General features: G+C 40.1%; 1 protein-coding gene across 2 annotated transcripts; it reads right to left on the bottom strand.

Annotated features, from left to right (window-relative positions):
• Positions 1-965: 965 nt before the first annotated feature.
• Positions 966-20153, bottom strand: PBC1 (proteasome beta subunit C1). 2 transcript variants are annotated; one of them, XM_089150165.1, is made up of 8 exons: positions 20063-20151; positions 16903-17001; positions 16602-16783; positions 16404-16511; positions 7290-7379; positions 3827-3911; positions 3016-3110; positions 970-2515 (listed from the first exon to the last, which is right to left on the bottom strand). In XM_089150165.1, the coding sequence occupies exons 2-8, from the start codon at positions 16906-16908 to the stop codon at positions 2455-2457; spliced, it is 627 nt and encodes a 208-aa protein (XP_089006291.1). In that variant the 5' UTR covers positions 16909-17001; positions 20063-20151; the 3' UTR covers positions 970-2454. The 2 variants fall into 2 exon arrangements, with proteins under 2 accessions (XP_089006292.1, XP_089006291.1); XM_089150166.1 differs by lacking the exon at positions 7290-7379 and having other exon boundaries at positions 966-2515; positions 20063-20153.
• Positions 20154-20491: the final 338 nt, after the last annotated feature.

The following is a 20491-nucleotide window of genomic DNA, read 5'->3' on the forward strand; positions in this document are numbered from 1 at the left end:
ATTAATGGAACACTGTTCACTTTGTTAAAAAAAGGGTTCCTAACCTCTTTATTGTTTTGCCTATAAATAGGTTCACGTATTAGTCCTCCTTACAACACGACACACTACAAACACTCAAGAACAAGGTGCTTAGAGTATTGTGAGGGTGTTAGGGAAGTGGGTTCTCTATAAAGCGGGATCTTTCCTTCAAGTGGGGTGGGTTATTAGCTCTAATAAAGTCTCTTACCTTATGTTATTTGTTTCTATCATTGTGGGAAGAGTGGTGAGGGTGATATTGTCTAAGTGGGATTCTTATTGAGTGGGTCCCACATACAATGTGAGTGAGGTGTGCAATTTCTCCCTGATTGGTGAATCGGATTCATGAGATTGTCCTATGGACGTAGGCTATCGTGCCGAACCAAGTGAATTCTTGTGTCTTCTATTCTTTGTTATTTTTGTTTCCTATCTATATTACCGTATCGGTTTCATACATATCGGTCGGTGCAAGACGAATTTCCGCCACACAATAGAAATTGAAAATATGAATGATGCATGATAGTCTTTATCTACATTTTCATTTTTGTTTTTCTTTGGTAAACCACTGATTTATTCAAGGACTTAAGAGCATGGCCAAGCAAAGCTCTAATAACCACGAGAGGGCATTATTTTGGGGTAAAAAACCGAGAGCGCCTTCCTTGCTAGGACATTCTTAGGTACATGAGAAAACATACAACCCTCAAATTTAGCCGCCACCATATGAATACTTGGACCATTGGCTTGACTGTAAATGGGCAAGTTGCTGACTTTCCCTGGATAAAGCTCCCAAGCTGCTGATTATCAGATTCTATGTGGATATATTTGTTGCAGTTTGCAAGACCTCCAACAATCCCTTTCTTAAAAAAGCACCAGTACCAAAAAAAAAAAAAAAAAAAACAATCCCTTTCTTAGAGCAAGTGCTTCACCTTCTATCACCAAGTGGAAATGAGTTGGGACTATATGTATCTACCCATAGGAAATACGTATTCATATTTACAAACAATACGTGAAGTGCATGGTAGAAATTGGAAATACATGCGATGCATGATAGCATGTAAAGTCAGTGAATATATGTATCTATATTTGTTTTTTTGCCAGGATTTACATTAAAAAAAAATTTGGATAAGCAAAGTGGTTCAAATCATATTTGCCGCTTTGTCATAGTATTTTGATCATTTGATACTTACCAGACAAGTTGCCATGGTTTCCAAGTTAATTTAGCACCCTCACTGCAAAGAAATGATCTGATTTGTGAGTACAAATTCTAGGCCATAATCTAGGTGATGACTCCTCTGCATCGCAGTCAACCCGAAAGAATACCAACCAGAGGAACTTTCCGAATGCAACGAATAACCGACGCCTGATTGCCTAGGCATTATTGGTTAACGATGCAAAAGGCAAGATATATCTCAGGTGAGTGCAGGTCCAATGAAAGCACACAGTCACAAACATCAAAATGGATTGGGGTTTTTGTTTCTGTATTGGAATGACAATCTAGAATCTTTGGTTATTCCTGTATTTGGGTTCAGGGGCTGGCTGCAAGGTCCCTGCAGAGTTTACAATTTTTCATTTTCCCAGAAAGATAGAATGCTGGTAGATTTCAGGCTGTACCAGTGGATTAACAACGAAATCACTGTTGAGGAAGCAAACTGAAATCCAATGGCGTGCAAGACGAATGTATAGAGTCTAGAGACCTTACCTTCATTCTATTTCACTTTCTAAACCTTGCATGCAGAGAAAAATCTGTCCTTTCTGCTGAGTTTGCTTCCGTTACCAATTTCTCAGGCAAGAGAAAGCCAATCTACCCCTGTTATGAGTCTGATATGACAATAGTAACTTTGGATTGTAAATTTCAACTAGGAAATTGAAGTAGAATCCACAAAATGGAAGAAAGACAGTTGCAATTTTGAACCTTTTGGGACACCTGGCATCAAATAAGAGAGAAGGGTGCAGAGGGGAAGAGAAGAATACTGTTAAGATAAGCAACCTATGCACTGTTTGGTGCACTTCCCACCTGGGATTTCACTCTTCATCCCCTTCTAACCCTGCTTGGCATAGTCTCACGCTGTGGAAGTCTTTACATGCAACTATCTTTGCCACTAAAATATGTATGGGGGTTGTTTCATTAGCAAGTCACCAGCAGAGTATATAGAAGACGGTGAACATATGATATGGAAGCTTCGTTTGCATTTTCATTGGGGTCAGCATGGAGAATACTGTCACGTGATAAATTTACAGCCAAAAAGTACATCATGTGTAAAGAAATGAGGGTTCTTCTGATGATCATTCGAGATGGGCGATCGATTTTGTTATCTTTTACGGCTGAAACCACAAATTCAACGTCTGGGCTGAGAGCTCAAATGGCGAGACAGATGCTCACCCAAAAAAACCTTGCTGGTTAATTCCAGATGCTCCTCGCAAAGGTTAACATACTCATTTTTAGAACCAAGTTAGTCCATTCTTCCCTTTCAGAGTCCTCTCAATAACTTCTGTTGGAGTGCTGCAGGACAGAAAAGAGTACAGATGTGAATATGCCAGAACACAAAAAACCAGCTTTCTAGCCATGAAGAAACTGTTTAATCAAAGAAACAACCAAATAGCCAGAGCTAATGTAGAACTTGGACGGAATACAAAATGTGTAAATCACGAAAATCTGATCAGATGGCCATCTCCAGACTGCAGCTATTCTATCAATCTGGATTTGTCCATATGTTAAATTTTTGGTGATGGAAACAACAAAAACCAAATTACACGTATAAGCATCTTCAAGATAGTTGGATGCCCCCCAATGGGAAGCACATATTTTCACTCACTATGACCAGCCCTAATTGAGTATTTCTGCCAAGCTAAAAAAGCAGGCAATATCAATACTTTGGTCCAAACAGTAGATGCTTCACAATGCAGCAGCTTTAGTTAAAAACGTGTATTAACAAAAAAGACTATTACATCCAGTAAGTCTCAAGACTTAGGAAAGAAAAGAAAGAAACAAGAAATGCTTACACAACAAAGACATGGCCACCCCATCCGCTCAGACAATCGCGATCCACAGAGGCAAGCAGTGCTTGAGAAATGGTCTCAAATAGTTCTTCTGGTTCCTAAAAGAAAACTCAAGAGAAAGAACTTAGGTTGAAAACATCGCTACATATTGGAAGCAAGAGAATTCATCAAGAAAATTGTAATCATTTGCAGCCAGCTATAACCAAATCCATCCACATATTCTTGACCTACTCACATAGTCGTCCATTAGAAAAATCTCAAGTAGAGCAGAACCATAGCTTATTTTTGTTAGTACTAAACAAAAAATAGAAACAAAAAATAAAAAAGGGGGGGAGGGGGGTTGTTGATCAGGCCATAATTTTGAAAGCAATTTTTATCCTACTTTTTGGGTTTTGCCCCGATTTTTTTTTTTTTTTTTGAATGGGTGGGGGGAGGGTGGAGGGGCAGGGTTCCAAATTATTATTTGTTCCCTCCCTAAAAGATGCATGTGTGACAAATGATAAGACTGCATCCTTGCATACAAGTTATGCTGTAACATTTAATTTTGAAAGTTTTACACAACTTAAGTTTTATCTCAGGTATGATTAATGGCACTTTTCTCCTCCTTGGCTCCAGTACAAACTTTTGGGTCATTCTATCGTTTTGGCTTTTATATTTCACAGCCACTACTTAGTTTTCCAATAAAAAGATTACTGAAGAGGAACCAATTAAATTGTTTTTCCAAAGAATCTTGTTTTGAAAGTTCAAAACATACAGAAGCCAACTCAAAATATTGATATAGATTAGCTTGTTAAAGGGGGATGAAACTACGAACCATATCAGGCTTGTACATTGACTCACAGGCACCATAGAGGGACTCTGATGCAGTGCCAGCAACAACAAAATCTTTGGCCAGCTCCCTGAACATAGAACAAGGCAATGCCCAAACGCCAAATCAAGACAGAAAAATAATCCAGTGCCAAAACCAGTTCATAAGTAGCTTATGCCAGGCTTGATCAAAACATGTATATCAAAATGTGACATTATAGAAACTATGATTGTGGAGGTTTTACGCATAAACAAATCGAGTTATATTATTATTTACAAATCAAACTGAGTAAGTTAAGGTGTTACTTATCTAGTATGGCCTATCCTCTAGACGTTTTCCCTGAGGGGGAAGAGTATCAATTTTTTCTGGTAAACTCACACTTGAGTACAAATAACAAAAATTAATAGAAAATGCATACTTCTTAAAGTTGACGTTGATAGACAAAAAAAGAAGGGTTAAAGTAATTAACCATTGGATGTAAATATCAGCTACGAAGGTACATTATATGACGATCCATCAATTATTATATCACTTACCAGTATGAGTTTTTTTTTTTTTTAAAAACCCCCCCTTTTTTTGTGAAATTTCTTTGCCCCCTCACGTCGAAGGTGAAGTGGCGTTTTTTTTTTTTTTTATTGTTTTTTTAAAAAGGGGGGGGGGGGGGGGGGGGGGGGGGTGTGTTGGAAAGTTGGGGGGGGGATAGTAAAATAAAGAGGGGGGGGGGAGAGAAGAAAAAAAAAAAAAGAGGGGGGGGGCGAATTACCCAATTATTTTACCCCCCCCGGATGGCTCGGTAACAACAATTTAATAGGTAATGTATAATCATAGCCAGTTAGGCACCCAACCACTGAGTTTCACAAAATCTGCATAATATGTAATGTCATTAAACATACAATCAAGTAGATCTTTATTAAGAACAATCCCCATTCCCCATAACATAACAGATGGCACTTGCTAAGCTTGCTTATGTTCCACATGACACATGGAGTTGCTGAGCTTGCTTATGTTCCATCATGATGCATGGAGCTAAAAAATATTGACCTGAAAATATTTCTCATGATGAAAAATGTCCTCTTTCTTACGCTTCCAGTGTAAACCAAATATTTTGTTTTCCTGTTCCTGTCCCCACCTCCTTCATTTTTACCACATTACTGAGCACAAACAGGAGTTGCAAGAGCTGTTTTTGGTCCTACTAATAATATCTCAAGTGCACAGGCTCCTTAAGAAAGGATGCAGTGGATGACCATGATATACTTCCCTTTCAATCTGGTTTTTCACCCAGCAAGAAAGAAACTAATCTAGATCTGATACCATGCTTCTCACATATGCTATTCCATGCTTTTCTTTCTCTCAAGTGGTTTCACTCTATCAGCATGAAATGACTGAGAATAGAAGCTTTTCGAGCCACTGCAAAAAGTATGGGTCCTATGGATAAACTACAAATGTTGACACCAGACATTAAGGCATACAATTTTGGAGAATCTGAATTCAATGGAGACGGTGAATTCAAGATTTCTGATCTTGGTAAGTATGATATCGAATCTTTTTGGTGGATGGGCACAATAGAAAAATCTCATCTTATCTTCAACCAAAACCAAAAAACTCTTCTTAAAAAAAGACCCCAACCAACAATAAATTCACCAATTAGGTATATATTCGCACCCTTCTGTAATTATGGGTTGACCAAAACAAATACAAATATTTCTTTAATATCCAACACAAACCTTTTGTAATTAAAATTTGACCAAAACAGATACAAATAGTTCTTTAATACCCTAAACAAAAATCTGAAAAGAGAATGCAATAAAAATGTTTAAGAAAATGGTCAATTAAGAAGTGGAATGAGCTCAGAGGATCAAGAGGGAGAATGAACCCAAAATAACTTTGAATAAAAAGTAGATCATGTATGGAATGGAATGAGGTTTACAAGGATGACAGAAAACAAGCATTGGAAACCAGAATTACAGTGAACCAGAAAAGGATGATTAAATCTTGCATCCCACAGATCTGACATGGCTGAAACTAACATATATTAAATCCTAAAGGGATAAGTGGTTAAATATCAAAAGGATCTAATTGTCAAATCAGAAGTCTTCAGTTCGCAGCCCTCTCCATTGAGTGTGGGTTGTAGGCTCGACCCAAGATTAGGAGATACACACAAAAAAATTGGAAGTGAAGAGAACATAACTCTCCAACCACCAGGCCAATTTGACATCAAACTGGGTTGGGTGGAGTAGAGAGGATATGGGCTGCAATGGTCAAAGTTCAGCCCAATCTAATCGATAGGTTCTCAGAAAATAATAGATAGAACTAAGAGAGGAAAGCAACAGTAAAGGATTACTAAACACACAATCATAGTTTAAAAATAACCAAGAAGAGTCTATAATATAGAGAGAAAGCTGCTGGAATTTTTGTAGAATAGTAAAGGAAGAAAAATAGGGAGAGAAAAGATAGAGAAAAAAGGAAGAACAGCCAGGGGAGGGGCTGAATTTTGTTTTGAGAATTAAGGAAGAATATATTAGCCTTATATAAGGCAAAAATTCCAAAAATATGATGAGAATGAGATTGCTTGAGCTCTCGTGCTGGCGCAAGATCCCAAGGGAGCTCAGGGAAGATTCTTTCTAACAAAGGAGAAATGACCGAGGGCTTCACTCATGGCCAGTCACACAACCTTAAAAGTTTTTTGTCAAAACACCAAATTGCAAGCTAGCAAGACCTTGCCTGATGAACTAAGAACAACAATGAAACCCATATGAGTGGGAAACTCATTGCCTGCCAAGAAATCTATAGAATGAAAACTTTCTCGAGAGGATCCATTGCTGATACATTGAACACAGAAAGTAAGAAAAAGAGAGACTTCTACTTAGTATAGCTTAATCACCAAGTATTTTATTCAGAAAACTAGAAGCTAGATATCTAGGACTAAAAAAGAGATCCTTTGCAGCTAGAGATCTCCAACCCAGGCTAGCTGCGTCAGACCAAGTCATAGGAGATCCTAAGCTGTTCAGAAAACTTGATCTAGAAGTTAATCCAGTTAAGGACCAGAACCAGAACCCTGTCAGGTTCAACTGGGGTTTTCTTTGGTTGTTCCTCCTAAAATAGCCCTACATCACTTCAAGATTAGGACCAATGGATGTGTCCAGACATTGTAATAGTTATGCAGATAAATAACATAAGTAAGCTTAGTTTAGTAAAAATAAACCCAATGAGTACTAATTGCACTGGTTCACTTTAATGGGCCTAAATAAGGGTGGGAGATAAGAATAGGGAATATACTTTAGTGGTTAATTTGGTCCACAAAGAATTAGCATAAAATGATTGCCAAACGTTATAACCCAAACAGGACAATGAGTTCATCAAATGTGATGGGACAAACAAATTTCTGACATGCAAAAATGTGTTTTTGTGGCAATCCATTTTAAGGAAAAGTCCAAACATAAAACATTAGCATGTGAAAGAAAATACATACTTTGCACCAATTGAATCCATCGTACATATAAAGGGCTTGTCATCATCTCCCAATCCAGCAATCACAGGTTGGCAAAAATATGGTCCAAATCTACCACAAGAACCAGATTATAAGTCTCAGGGGCATTATCTTCACTGCTTGAAATTGCAGCACCAAGAAAGAAGTGGTAATTCAACAGTAAACGTTTATAGGTTATAAAAGACAGAAGAAAGCATACAGAAAACAACCACCAAAATAACATGATATAAAGTACACTAACAGCGAGGCCAGAAGAACAAGAAAGCCTCTAAGGTTCTAAGTACACACACAGATGAAATATATTCCTCTAACCTCATTACTAAGTACCCAGTATTCTAAGGAATTGGCATATCCAAGAAAAAGACAAGCCTCCCTATAAATACGATACACTATAAATACAATACAAATGAATTTAGAAAGAAAATATAGCAAACATTCACCAAGCATGGGTACAGAAACCAGATGGCTTCAACAAGCTATACGAGCATGCTTTATACAACAGTTAGGCCAATTTTATTCAGAAACTCATCCAATGAAGTATAATAATCCAAATAAAAGAAAACTGCAACAAATGTAGAGTCTAAAGTTACCTGGAATGCATCATATGCTAGCGTCATGTCAACACTAAAAAAGGACACAATTTATAGAACATTAACTACAATTTAGACATAGTCAATCACATATCAGATTGTAGAATGTAAAATTATATTAAGAGAAAACACTGTGTAACAAGGACATGTATATTTTTTGTTTTCTGACTAGAACAACATGGGCCAGAAACTGACAGGAATATCCCAACCACAAGAAATACCTTTTTATCTAATTAACAATTGAAAAACAAGCATACATGCACTCTCACACAAAGAAAACATGTTATATATAGCAGCATGAAGAGCATGGTTGTCAAAGCGTCCGCTTAGGTGGCAAAGCGGTTTTTCAACCGCTTTGTTTTGAACCACTTAACTGACATCCAATTTGCAAAGGAACTCCAAGGCTCAAAGTGACATAGAACCTATTTTTTGCTCTTGTGGGCTGCCCCCACACCTCCTCCAGAGAGGCCTCCTACTGACCCCCCGCCCGCTCACCGGGGAATGGGACCCTCGTGCCCGTCGGCAACAGAATGTGAAGCATAAGCCATACTCAACATCAATAATCAATGAATCAATAAATGCCTAAGTGGACGCTTTGACAATCATGGTTTGATGAGATGAACTTATGTTTGTGTTCTTTTTTTGAATAAATTTTCATAATTATGATTCTTGAATTGTTGTTTTTTTTAGCTGAATGTGACTATTGAATATTTGTTTAGCTTATTATAGAAAGTAGTTTAAAAGTAGTTGTATTGAAAATGTTTTACCCAACCGCTTTGGTCGCCTCATTGCCTCCTAGGCTCCGCTTTGTTGCCTAGGCGGAGCCCCAATCGCTTTGGTCGCCTTGCCTCCTTGAGAACCAAGATGAAGAGCCAACATGGATATGGCTGCACCACTATAATTACATACTAGAAGAACAAACTTATATATCTGGTCAAAAATTTTGGTCATCAGGTTGGATATTCACATATATGTGCCCTTATTCAGTAATATCAAACATATGCTATTCCCATGCAGCATACAGAGAGCATCTAATCTTAGCTACACTATCTTGAGGCTGATCTTTTCATTAAAGCTGAGTTGACAGTAACCAATCACAATCAAAAGCTGTATGCTTTACATAGTTATGCACAGGGACATTCAAAAATAGCATCTTGATCCATCTATAGATCAAAACAAAATCATTACCAAGTCAAAGGTGACATCAGTTCAATTCTTGGAGTACGAAATATCTCATATTGAATGAACAGGCATCACTGACAGTTTCAACAGACCAAAGTATCAGTGACTCTGATGCAGATCCACAATCAATTTGGGCTCTTAGTTAGTGGGACAAGCCCAGGGTTGGGTCATTCAATCCTTTATTCCACAGGTTTACCTGATAATGGGCCTTCCCTGTGGCCCTAAAATATTTGTACCATGAAAGGACACAAATTAATGTTTATATTTAATTCCTAATTTCTGTTTTAGAGGTCATATGATCACTTCATGTCATATGACTTAAGTAGAGTTAAGTTTGGTCAACATAATTAAGGGTCAATGGGTCATTAAGTCACTCTATTTCTGAGTTTTTTTTTTTTTTGAAGTGGTAAATTTGTTCTTTCTTTTTACTAGAAAAATGCCACATGCAGATGCATGGTTCATATGTGAATTTATAGAAGTATGCATCCTTAATTTTTGGTAAATTTCTTCGGTTTGATTAGAGGAAGTGCTTCAAATTTTTTAGTCATAGGAAGTTAGCATAATGAAGCATAATGGAACATTACTAGAACATTCCTGTTTTGTAAATTTTAACAGCTGACTTTTTTTAAACATTTATTACATGGATTCCCATGTCAACTCAGGAGCAAGGGTTAAGATAAGCAGAAGTTAGCATGAATTCTATATTATGTGTTCTGCACTATATTCTGGATGAGACCAATCTTTTTTTTTAGCATGCTGCTTAGGCACAGCTTCCCTAGTTAGTAGATCTTCATGTTGAGGATCTTTATTCAACATTCGTCCTTTGCTTTTTTAGCTTGCTGATATACTTTTCGCAGCCTTTTCCTTGAATTTTCCCAGATTCTGTCCTGGTGAATGGTGCTTGCTTTTTGCAAGTAGCCATTCAGCCAGCTTTCCCCTCTATTCAATTGTTAAAGTTTTTGCCATCTCATGGGCTCTAGCTGATTCATGCTTGTTAAGAGGCTTTATGGCTCTCCCCAATTAATGTGTTTTTTAACATCCCTACTGTGACATGCAAAAGTTGGAGTCTTCTATGGGGTTCCAACAGTGGCACCAAAGGTTTGTTAGCATTCACTACAATCTTCTGCTTAACTCTCATGACCTCCTCCGCTATCAATGATTCTCCCCATTGATGAAGTCGATAAGCATCTCCAATGATGGTAGTAGTGTTCGGTTTGTCGTTTTCTTCTAGTAGTATCTCTCTATGAGTAGATTGTTGTATTTTGATGTTGTTCATTGTTTTCAAACTCCAGCAAACATTTGTGAGACCAGCTTCAATAAGTTAACTTCTATGATATAACTTGACTTAAATTTGGAGAAGACCCACTTGCTACAAACTTATATTTCTGATGGTCGTGTCTGGCTTGAAGAATTATGATATGGCCTCAGGCACGGTAATGGTACTAAAATGGATTGTTGTACAGAAGATTGTTTTTTTATTTCCGCTTTTGGGAGATCAAAACCTCTTTTAGTTGGTTGCAGTCTCATCTGTTTTTTCAGTTTTTACCATAAAGTGGATTCATTCAATAGGTTACTGGTGTACCCATGTAGATGCTGTTCATCAGGCCTAGGAGAATCAGGAAAGCAGGTAAATGATAAATCAGGTAGAGGTTAATTTAAATGTTAATGTTTTTGGAGAAATCCTAATACACAATACATATTTCGCTAATGAGTATTTTAGATGATCTACAATAATGAACACACCAAATAACAATTAGATTAACCCTGCTTTTCAATACGGTGAATCATTTTCAAGTACGGTAAATCCAATATCAGAGTTGGCGCCATGACTTTTACAAACCATCTTTTTTGTTCCTCTACAGTCATGTTAGGTTTTTTCCTCTTTTTTTATTTGTATTAAATTTTCTAATTTATTTATGGCCAGGGGACCGGCGGGGCCGGCGCCGGGACCCCGCCAGCCGGGAGGGGGCAGGAACACGGGCCAGGCCGCACCGGTGCCGCACTTACCTCCTAACCATCCGTTGACAAGGAAACTGGTTAGCGATGTCCCGGCGTCTGCCCGCCCCCCCCCCCGCTGCCCCCTTTCCGGGCGGGTTGGTGCCTGTGCCGCCCTTGGGGGCCGGGGTGGCGCTTTTTTTCCTTCCCTTTTTTCCGCGGCCTTGCGTTGCGTCGGCCCGGGTGCTTTCGCTCTCGAAACCTTGTCAAGCAATTTCCGAATCACTATTCTTTTTTCTTTTTTCCAGGTCCTATTTACTAATCTATAAGTTAAGAAAAAGAAAGGGTAAAAAACAAAACCACTAGTCTGGAATAGTGTCTCATTTTTATCTCTTTAATTTGTGCAATGAAAAAAAGTATGAAAGAGAAAGACACCAAGTACAGCTGCCTAATATGATCAAGCGCCCTTCAGCATGTCTCAGGATCTACAATCAGTGACACATTGACTCAGGATCCCCTATTTCTCTGTGATGCAAGATAAAGCGCCCGTCAGCTGGGAAATTCAGTAATCCAAAGGTCTTGGTTCATAGAGAAGTTGAAACCATAAAGCCTAATAATTGTAGAAATAGACATATGGACCACCAGGGGCATAAAGACAAGCTTCCACGATTCTCGTTGAATTACAAAATACAGGTGAAAGAGAACAAAGAAGGCCAGATATGGAAACCAATTTAAGGGAGTACAATGGATTTCTTCAACAGAACTGAACTGGAAATGCATTTGAAGCTTCATTACAAAGGAAAAGGAGGGGGGAAATGAACACTCATAAAAAATGGTACTGGATACCAACAATCCATCATTAGAATGTCCTGGGTTTGCGTTGGACATAAAATTCCCATTAGATTAATTCAATAAGCACTTGGTATGAACATGGTTTTCAATGTTGTATATAACATTACTATAGTACAGGCTATGGATTCCCCTTCTGGAGGGATTACACAATATTGGTTGTGGTGTGGTTGAAATCCATGTTAAAAACTCACCTCTTGTTCAATGCCACATAGTGGACATATGACATTGAAAAAAAGAGGGACAAGAGTTTTTTCCTTTTTCCTTTTTTTTCTTTTTTCCCCCCTTGAGTAAATGGGGACAAAAGTCACCCAATGAAATTACAACACAGAAAATCAAGAAAAGAATCAGAGGAAACATTGATAACGGATGGGGTCTACCTGCTCCACCTGATGTCAAGGGAGGTCATGTTTGCAACTACTTTCAACACCAATACTATTTGCACACCGAATCTAAGTTAAAAACAATTGAACAATCAATATTCTCACAAAAAAGGAGAGAGTTCTCACAGTGGCAGACCACCAAACAACCCACAGCCAATTAACTTCACATTAGTTTTTCACACGTATGTGAACATGTTTGTGTGTGACTTAGCAGATCCAAGGGGGGTGGGTATGTATTGTTTCGCCTTTGGAGGGGTCTGTTCTGGGAAGGCAACTGTTTGAGTTGGTATGTTAGTTGAAGGGTCTGGGGTTTTGTGTCAACTTGTATTTGGTCCATTAGGAATCTTTGCCTCAGAGGGGAAGGGTATTTTGGTCCACTGAAAGAACATAACAATTGTTGAGTTTGTACTTTTATATAGTACTATGAAGTATGAAGTATAATATGATAACAAGGGTTGTGAATGATGGTTTGAGGGCTGTTTAGTTGTGGTTCAGTATAAGGTTGGTTCATTTGGTCAGGATGGTTTTGGTTATTTATTTGCTGGACAGGGTTGGTAACTGGGTTGTTGTTTAAAGAAAAATTTGAAAGGATAGGTAGAAATTGGAGGATAGCTTGGGAAATATTCAACTATCGTAGAAGCTGGAAGGTAGAATTTTATTTCTTAATAAAATCTGGGTTTTGGAGGATGTCAAGTAATTAGTTAAGGTCCATGTGGTGTTATTATTTATTTGCATAGGTGGCTGGACATGGCTGTTGGAAAAATATAATGTGTTTTGGGAAGTGTAGAGACCAGAACCTGTTTTCTTTTCATAATGACGCTGCTGAGTTGGCAAAGCTGGGGTTGAGGGATGTCCAAGGGTGTTGACCTCATTGCTACCTGCCAATTGGACACCAACCATTGCATGAGAAGACGCCTCATAATTTTTTCTTTCAATCTCCTCCATACTCTAAATTATTTTCATTTCTTCCTTCTCACGAGTATGACTATCTGGAACCAAACCTCTGATTTCTGGGCTAAGATTCCTTCAAATAAAATTAGGACAAGATTGCTCACCACAGTCATGAACTTCTTTATGACGTTGTTCATCACCAAACATAGCTGTGCACCTCTGGCCTTCATGACCAATAAGACTACAACAATAGAGCATATCAAAGGGAGTTTTTCATACTTAATCGGAAGCTGCAGCACTGTTCCATCTTTTCTCTGTATTTTGTACCATTGCTTGATTGCTTGATAAAATCCTCAACCTGATAAAATGCATCTTCACTGCTCCTCTAGAAACTTTTATTATCATAACTTTTTGTTGGCCCCCAAATCCGTTTTCTATCCTTGAAGCAAATTCCAAGTTCATTAGTTGTTCTTCTGGAGCTTCATGGAGCTGTAGCTGGAATCAGACATGGGTGAAACACCAGTTCTTAGTCGGTCTCCATCGTTCAACAATAACCTTCAGTCAAAACATTTCTTAGATCAAGTTTATGTTTGAAAAGATCCTTCTCTTGCATACTTACTTCAAATGGGAAATGTGTATTCTAGGCCTTCACAAGAGCTTTTCAACACCTTGACACCTATATGGTTTCCCTACCAGAATATGACCTATCAGAGTTAAATCCAACTCCCTCTGGTTCTGTTTTTCTATGTTCTCATCCACCAGGAAAACCTCTTCATCAACAGGTTCCACCTTTCTAAAAATCCAGTTTTGAGTAATGAAAAAATAAGAGGAAAAGAGCAGATAGTACTACTTGGAAACAGATAAAGGTGGCATTTCAGAATAATAAAAGTTAATCACACCATTACAGGTGAAAAAGCACCACACTATTAGGAGGTGGAGAAAAGATAACTCACTGATAGTGAGGAAGAAGGTGAACTGATGCCTGAGACTGCCTTCTTCTCAATGCCACTGGTTTCTCAGTGGGTGTGGGTTCATTCATTTAAAAAGGTGTGTGTTATGCTTGGTGGTGTTTACTTTTGAAAGGGTGCATTCATTGGGGGAGGGGGAGGTTGGTTTGGAGGAAGGGTATTTTGGTCCAGTAAAAGATTTGCCATAACTGAATTGAGTTTTGACTTTTATTTAGTATTTAGTATGAAAATAGGAATCAGCTGTTCCTATCTGAGTCTGATTTATAATTGGCCTTTTGGCCTCTATTTAAACCCAACCACCCCACAACTGATGAAGTTACTGTTGACACTACAGTAATATAAACAGAGTAAACCTAGGAGATAATTCTTCATATTTGGTAGGCCCCCAGTCCAGCTTGCAAGGAGATAAATTCAAATTCGGTGGGCCCCAACTTGCAAGAAGATAAAATAGGAACTATTTTCGTGGGAGTTTTAGAGATAAATGTAGGATTTTGTAATTCATTTCTTGGGATAATTATGTAAAAATTTTAATCAGATTTTTAATTCGGGTACAATATCTAGGATAAGTTATAGTTAGTTTTAAATTCCTAGGAATGGTAGTAGGATTAGTTATTTGTTAGTTTTAAATTCCTAAGAATCCTCGTAGGATTAGTTATTTGTTAGTTTTAAACCAAGAGTCCTCCTATAATTATTTTCGTATTGAAGTATGTCTCTGGGCATGGAATAGAAAAAATTTCTCTCTTCTCCCCTCCTCTTGTCTTCTTCTTCTTCTTATGTGTTCTTCTCCCTCTTCCGGTCTTCCCCTTCTTCAAGTCTGATTCTTTATAGATTTCCCCTTCTTCTCCCTATCTTCTTTATCCTTCTTACTTCTATGTTCTTTCCCATATTACCAACCCAAAATGGGATAATACAAGTTAATTCCAGAGATTTTCACTCGTTCTAGTATTTCAAGTTCCGAGAGAGGGCGTCTTGGTGTTTCAAGTCCAAGCCCTAGGATCCTTGGTGTTTAAAGTCCATGGAGGGTATCAGGGATTTGGCACTTAAAACCCAGACCACCTGATGTTCTTGTGGATTCAGCCTAGACTTCCATTAATCAACCTTCTCCTTGGAGCATTAGATCTCCAGCAAGGCATATTGTAGATAAGATCATCCCCACCCCCACCATTGTTCCCCTTTTCTTTTGTGTCCTTGAATTTTCGGATTTTCGGATTGCCCAAGAAATCCAAAATTCCAAGTCATATGTACATCAATCTACCCATCAGATTTGTCCATAACAACCATCATCCTTAAATACCATTCACCTACCTTAATTCCAAGTCATACCATTCCCACATCTCAAAACCCTAAAATCACATTTTCTTGAAATTTGAGTTCTTGTAACCCTAAAAATCAAGGACTTGAGTGTCTCTGAAGTCCCAACTCACCATCCAAAACCTAACAAACTCCTACAACAGCTCCTATATCTACTCACCTAGGTTCAATCCTAGTGGTATCCTCATCCCATTAGCAAAGCCATATTTCTCCATCTCAAGAAAGCAAACCAATCTCAAGGATTTCAGCCCATGTGACAGGAACTCCTGAATTCTAATTAAAGAAACCTTTTCTGTCTCATCCTTGGAGATTCAATAGTAAACCCATTACATCCATAAAAACCCCAAACACTTCCCACTGAACCAACATAGGACCTCATTTGAGATCACCCCACTTTTGCCCCAGCCCCATGACAAAATTTTCAATAAAAACCTATCTTGAACCTATTTGAGTTGGTTCTGTTACAAGATCTTGATTAGTTGGCCTTCATGCAAGTGAGGCTACATCTAACTCTCTTGAATCTTGCTGAAGAAAAATGTTTATGTTAATAGCTAAAATAATACATGAACAAGGCGAAAAGGAGCAAAAACGATCAATCTAGAAGGCAGAAAAAGCCATGAAACTCTTAAGAAAGCCATGTGCCCATGAGCAGCTATACAAGCTTCAGTTTTAGCTGTATAGCAGGAGAATTTGCTGAAAGGTTGATCAAACATGTCTATAGAAGCCAAAGTCAACCAATGGGTAAAAAGTCGATCGGACAGACTAGATAACTCATACTCCATTCTTTAAGAATGCTACCTAAATTGCTAGATGAATTGTCCTGAACTATACTGAAGTTGTGAGTTTTGAGTTTCAACAAAATGATCATTTACAAACAGAAGATATAAAAAGCAGTGAAGACTCTAGTAATTTAACTTTAGGACACTGAAAAGCACTCCGAAACAAAATTTATTTTTATTGCTAGAACTTAGAGACAGTTGAACCAACCTTTTCTCGTATAAAATAGCAGAAACAAGACTAGAAAAAGTCTCCGGCTTCATATCCCTCTCTTCTCGAAGCTGATACAGTTTGTGACGGAAGACGAGTCGCTGATAGCTTTGCAAACGAGAGAAAATAATAACCACAAAAGTTCCTTTATGAAAATTGAGATATAAACCCAAAGCGAGAAGAGTAAGTGATTCTTACAGAGTTTGAGTATCTGTGCCTAGCCCAGCGAGACCAATATAAAGTTTGTCATGCATTTTGAAAATCCTCTGGAAATCGGTGGCAATGGTCTGAAGCTGCACACCAAGACGCCGATCACCGGCAATGGCAAAGCAGTTCTTGCCCACCATCGCTACAATGGCACTCCCATTATACTCGAAAATCTTCCAAAACAGAAGGGGGAAAAAGTTAACAAGTATAAATTGACTTGCCGGAGTTATCTCCGAGAGTAGCATTAGGGTTTTAAAAGAAGAAGAAGGGTTCAAAAGTAGGAGAAACTTACCGACATTGAATGGAGGTCCGTACGAAACGCAGAGAACAATCAGTGAAGCACTGAAACCAACGAAGCCAAGAAAACGTTGAAGCGCTTTACCTTGCAATGCTTACTGACGCAGCCCAATTTATCATAGGCCCAATGGTATAATATTCATGCACAGCTCACTAATAACATTAATCTCACTTCCCACTGTAGGAGATTGATTCTCATCATAAAGATCTTGTCTCTGGAATATCCCAAATATCTGACCCCTGATATTCTAACCTTAGATTCTGCACTTGCAAATCCAACCTTCATTGTATCCTACCTCACCTATAATAGGGAGACTCTTTTCGCTCGTGTGTTCTCGTTCTCTCGGTTCTCTTGGCTCTGCTTTCTTTTACTCTCTCTACCTGGTTTTAGGTGACTTAGTGCAGTGTGCTGTCCGGCACGGTTGGCTTAGTCAATAACTAAGGCCGTGACATTTGTGGTATCGGCTTCGGTTGGGTGTGTCGCGTGTGGGACACGATGACGAGCGAGTCCGACGTTCAATGGTGCACAAGAGGAGCTAAACCGTGGGAGGAGCCCCCCCCGGATAGGCGGGCAGGAGAGTTTTTGTTGGTGCTACTATGGAGCCCGTCTACGCGGGTAGAGTTGGCGATGGCCGAGGCAGGAACGCCTCGCGTTGGGGAGCAAATGACCGATGAGCTCGATGGCCGGATGGACGAGCTCAAGGAGTTCCTATTGGGTGCTCTCAACACCATGGAGCACAAACAACAACAACGGTTTGAGGCCCTTCGGACCCAAGTAGTGGAAAGGATCGCCACGGTGGAAGCTCGTGTGCGGGAATTGAGTAGAGAGGTAGCACGTGCGGAGAACCATGACTGGTGGGGTGTGTGGCGTGAAGCACCAAGGGTGGAGGTGCCAAAGCCTAAGGCATTCGAGGGAACAAGAGATGCTCGGGAGGTTGACAACTTCCTATGGCACATGGAGCGGTATTTCGAGGCTACGTCGATGGGACGAGTCTACCAAGATCAAGACCGTGCAACTCTACCTCACCGAGACCGCAGCTCTATGGTGGAGACGAGGTACAACGACATGCAAAGAGGTACATGCACCATAGACACATGGGAAGACTTCAAGAAAGAGCTTAAGAAACAATTTTATCCGGAGAATCTGCATTCTTGGCCCGAAAGAACATCAAGAGGCTAAAACACACGGGGTCGATTCGAGACTACGTGAAGGAGTTCTCAACACTCATGTTGGAGGTCCCGAGTATGACCGAAGAGGAACTTCTCTTCGACTTCATGAATGGGCTCCAAAATTGGGCCTCGCAAGAGCTACACGTCGAGGTGTACAAGATCTTGCTACGGCTATGCGGCGGCGGAGTCCTTAATAGAGTTTCGAAGGGACAGTCTAAGGCCAAGAAGAGCAATAATGGCAAAGGTGGGGGGAGAGGGGTCAAAGACCGACCCACGGGAAGGCACAAACAAGTTCTCTTCAACAAGGAGGGTGGCAGCAAGAAAAGAAGAGAAATTCCAGCCCAAAGACAAGTGCTTCCTTTGTGATGGACCACATTGGGCTAGGGATTGCCCAAACGAAGGCCCTAAGTGCACTCCTTGAAGACACGGATGAAGGGGGTGCACATGGGATCATTCCGCTTGGTGCTATCAAGGCCAAGGAAGACAGCCCCTACATCAACAAAGGGGTTGATGTCGTGGGTGCTATCACCAAATGGCAAGGGCCATGTTGATACGGCACCACAACTTTGTCTCAATGGAGGAGGCAAAGCGTTTGGGGCTCAACGAGCAAGGAAAGAGGGAGCCTTGCGTCAACTCGAAGGCCGCCCTATCGGGGAGTTGCCGGAGTCGGATGACAATTGGGGCTTGGAAAGGCACCGTGGACTTGTCGGTCGTGACAATGGCGACTTCGACTTGGTGCTTGGCTGGAATTCTTGACACGGGTCAAGGTCGTACCCATGCCATTCTTAAACAAGGTGTGCATTATGGAGGAAGGAGCACCTTGTATGGTCCCAACTATACAAGGGACTAAGGAGGGGCCGCTTCTTTCGCCATGCAACCGAAGAAGGGAGCCAAGAGGGGCGTCACACATTTCGCCTCTTGGAAGCAGAGGATGTCCCCAAGGCCCGGACCGAAGGAGGTCAGAGAACTCTAGAGGAGTTCAGGCGTGATGCCCCCGAGTTGTCCAAAGCCTACAACCAAGGCGAGAGGTTGGATGTGCTAAGTCCTACTTAGACAAAGCCACGAAGAAGATGAGAAGTGGGCCGACATAGATAGACGACCTGCAAACTTCCAATAGGGGACTGTCATGGTGGTTACTACCCCAACAATTCAAGTCCTTGCGAAGGTGCACAAAGGACTGGTCCGTCGGTATGAAGGCCCGCTCAAGATCATGAAGAAGGTGGGTGGTTTCTTACCAACTAGACCTCCCACCAAAGCTCAAGATCCATCCCGTCTTCCATGCAAGTATGTTGAAGCCTTACCAAGGAGATGCGGAGGATCCTAGTCGTGGACTTCTCAAGGGCACCTACAAGCATAACAACATCCTATGACAAGGAGGCGGAACATATAATGGCGGATCGGTATGCCCGTGGGTGCCTCCGTCGGTATTTGGTGAAGTGGAAGGGATTGCCAGGCGGCAGTTGGGAACCGAACGCATTGTGGCGGTTCCAAGAACATATAAGGAGGTTCCACGATGAAAACACGCGAGGCGTCGCGGATAGGTGGGGGAATGACCCCCAATTTATCATAGGCCCAATGGTATAATATTCATGGGCCACACTGGCTAGCCCAACTTAGAAATAACATTAATGGGCTACACTTAGCCCACATTCTAGAAGGGAGGGAGATTCTAGAGGAATCTACATCTATAAAGTATCTTGTCTCTAGAAATATCCCTAGAAATATCTAGACCCACTAGAATATTCCTAACCATTAGATTCTAGACACTTGTACAAATCACAACCATTCATTGTATCCTACCTCACCTATAAATAGGGGAGGGACTCATTTGTACAAAGCATCAGTAAGTGATCAATCAAGTTCTCTCAGGTTCTCTTGAGCTCTAAGCTTTCTTTTACTCTCTCTACCTAGGTTTTAGGCTGACTTAGTGCAAGTAAGTGCTAAGTGCCGGCACGGTTGGCTTAGTCAATAACTAAGGCCGTGACATTACGCTTCGCCTTCTCCGCTTGGAAGAAAATGTCTTTGGACGCAGAACCTCGTCTGTATGGTCGGATCGGCCGGTTGATTTGCATAAGTCGCGGTCAAACCCGAATTACCCAGACCCGGAACTTTCTGGTGTCTCCATTTTTTGTTTTCCATGTCCAAATATAATTTGCAAGAAAGTCCAATTCAAGGCTGAGTTCCGTTTGCTTACCCTCAATGTTATGTCTTTGGAAGATTCTAAATCTACCAAAAATAAATCGTTTCATATAGAGGGCGGCTAGTGAAGCTATTGCTACAAATAAGAATTTATTTAAGAGGCATTGTAACTATTCCTCTTTATGCTTGTTGTGTGCCTCTTCTTTGGAATCTATTATGCATGTTATTATTTTTTGTCCTTTTGCAAAAATTGTTGGAAGGTTTTTCCCCTTAGA

Source organism: Hakea prostrata, chromosome 3 (assembly GCF_041222555.1).
Source record: "Hakea prostrata isolate BN-2017 chromosome 3, UWA_Hpros_2, whole genome shotgun sequence".
Classification (NCBI taxonomy): Eukaryota; Viridiplantae; Streptophyta; class Magnoliopsida; order Proteales; family Proteaceae; genus Hakea; species Hakea prostrata.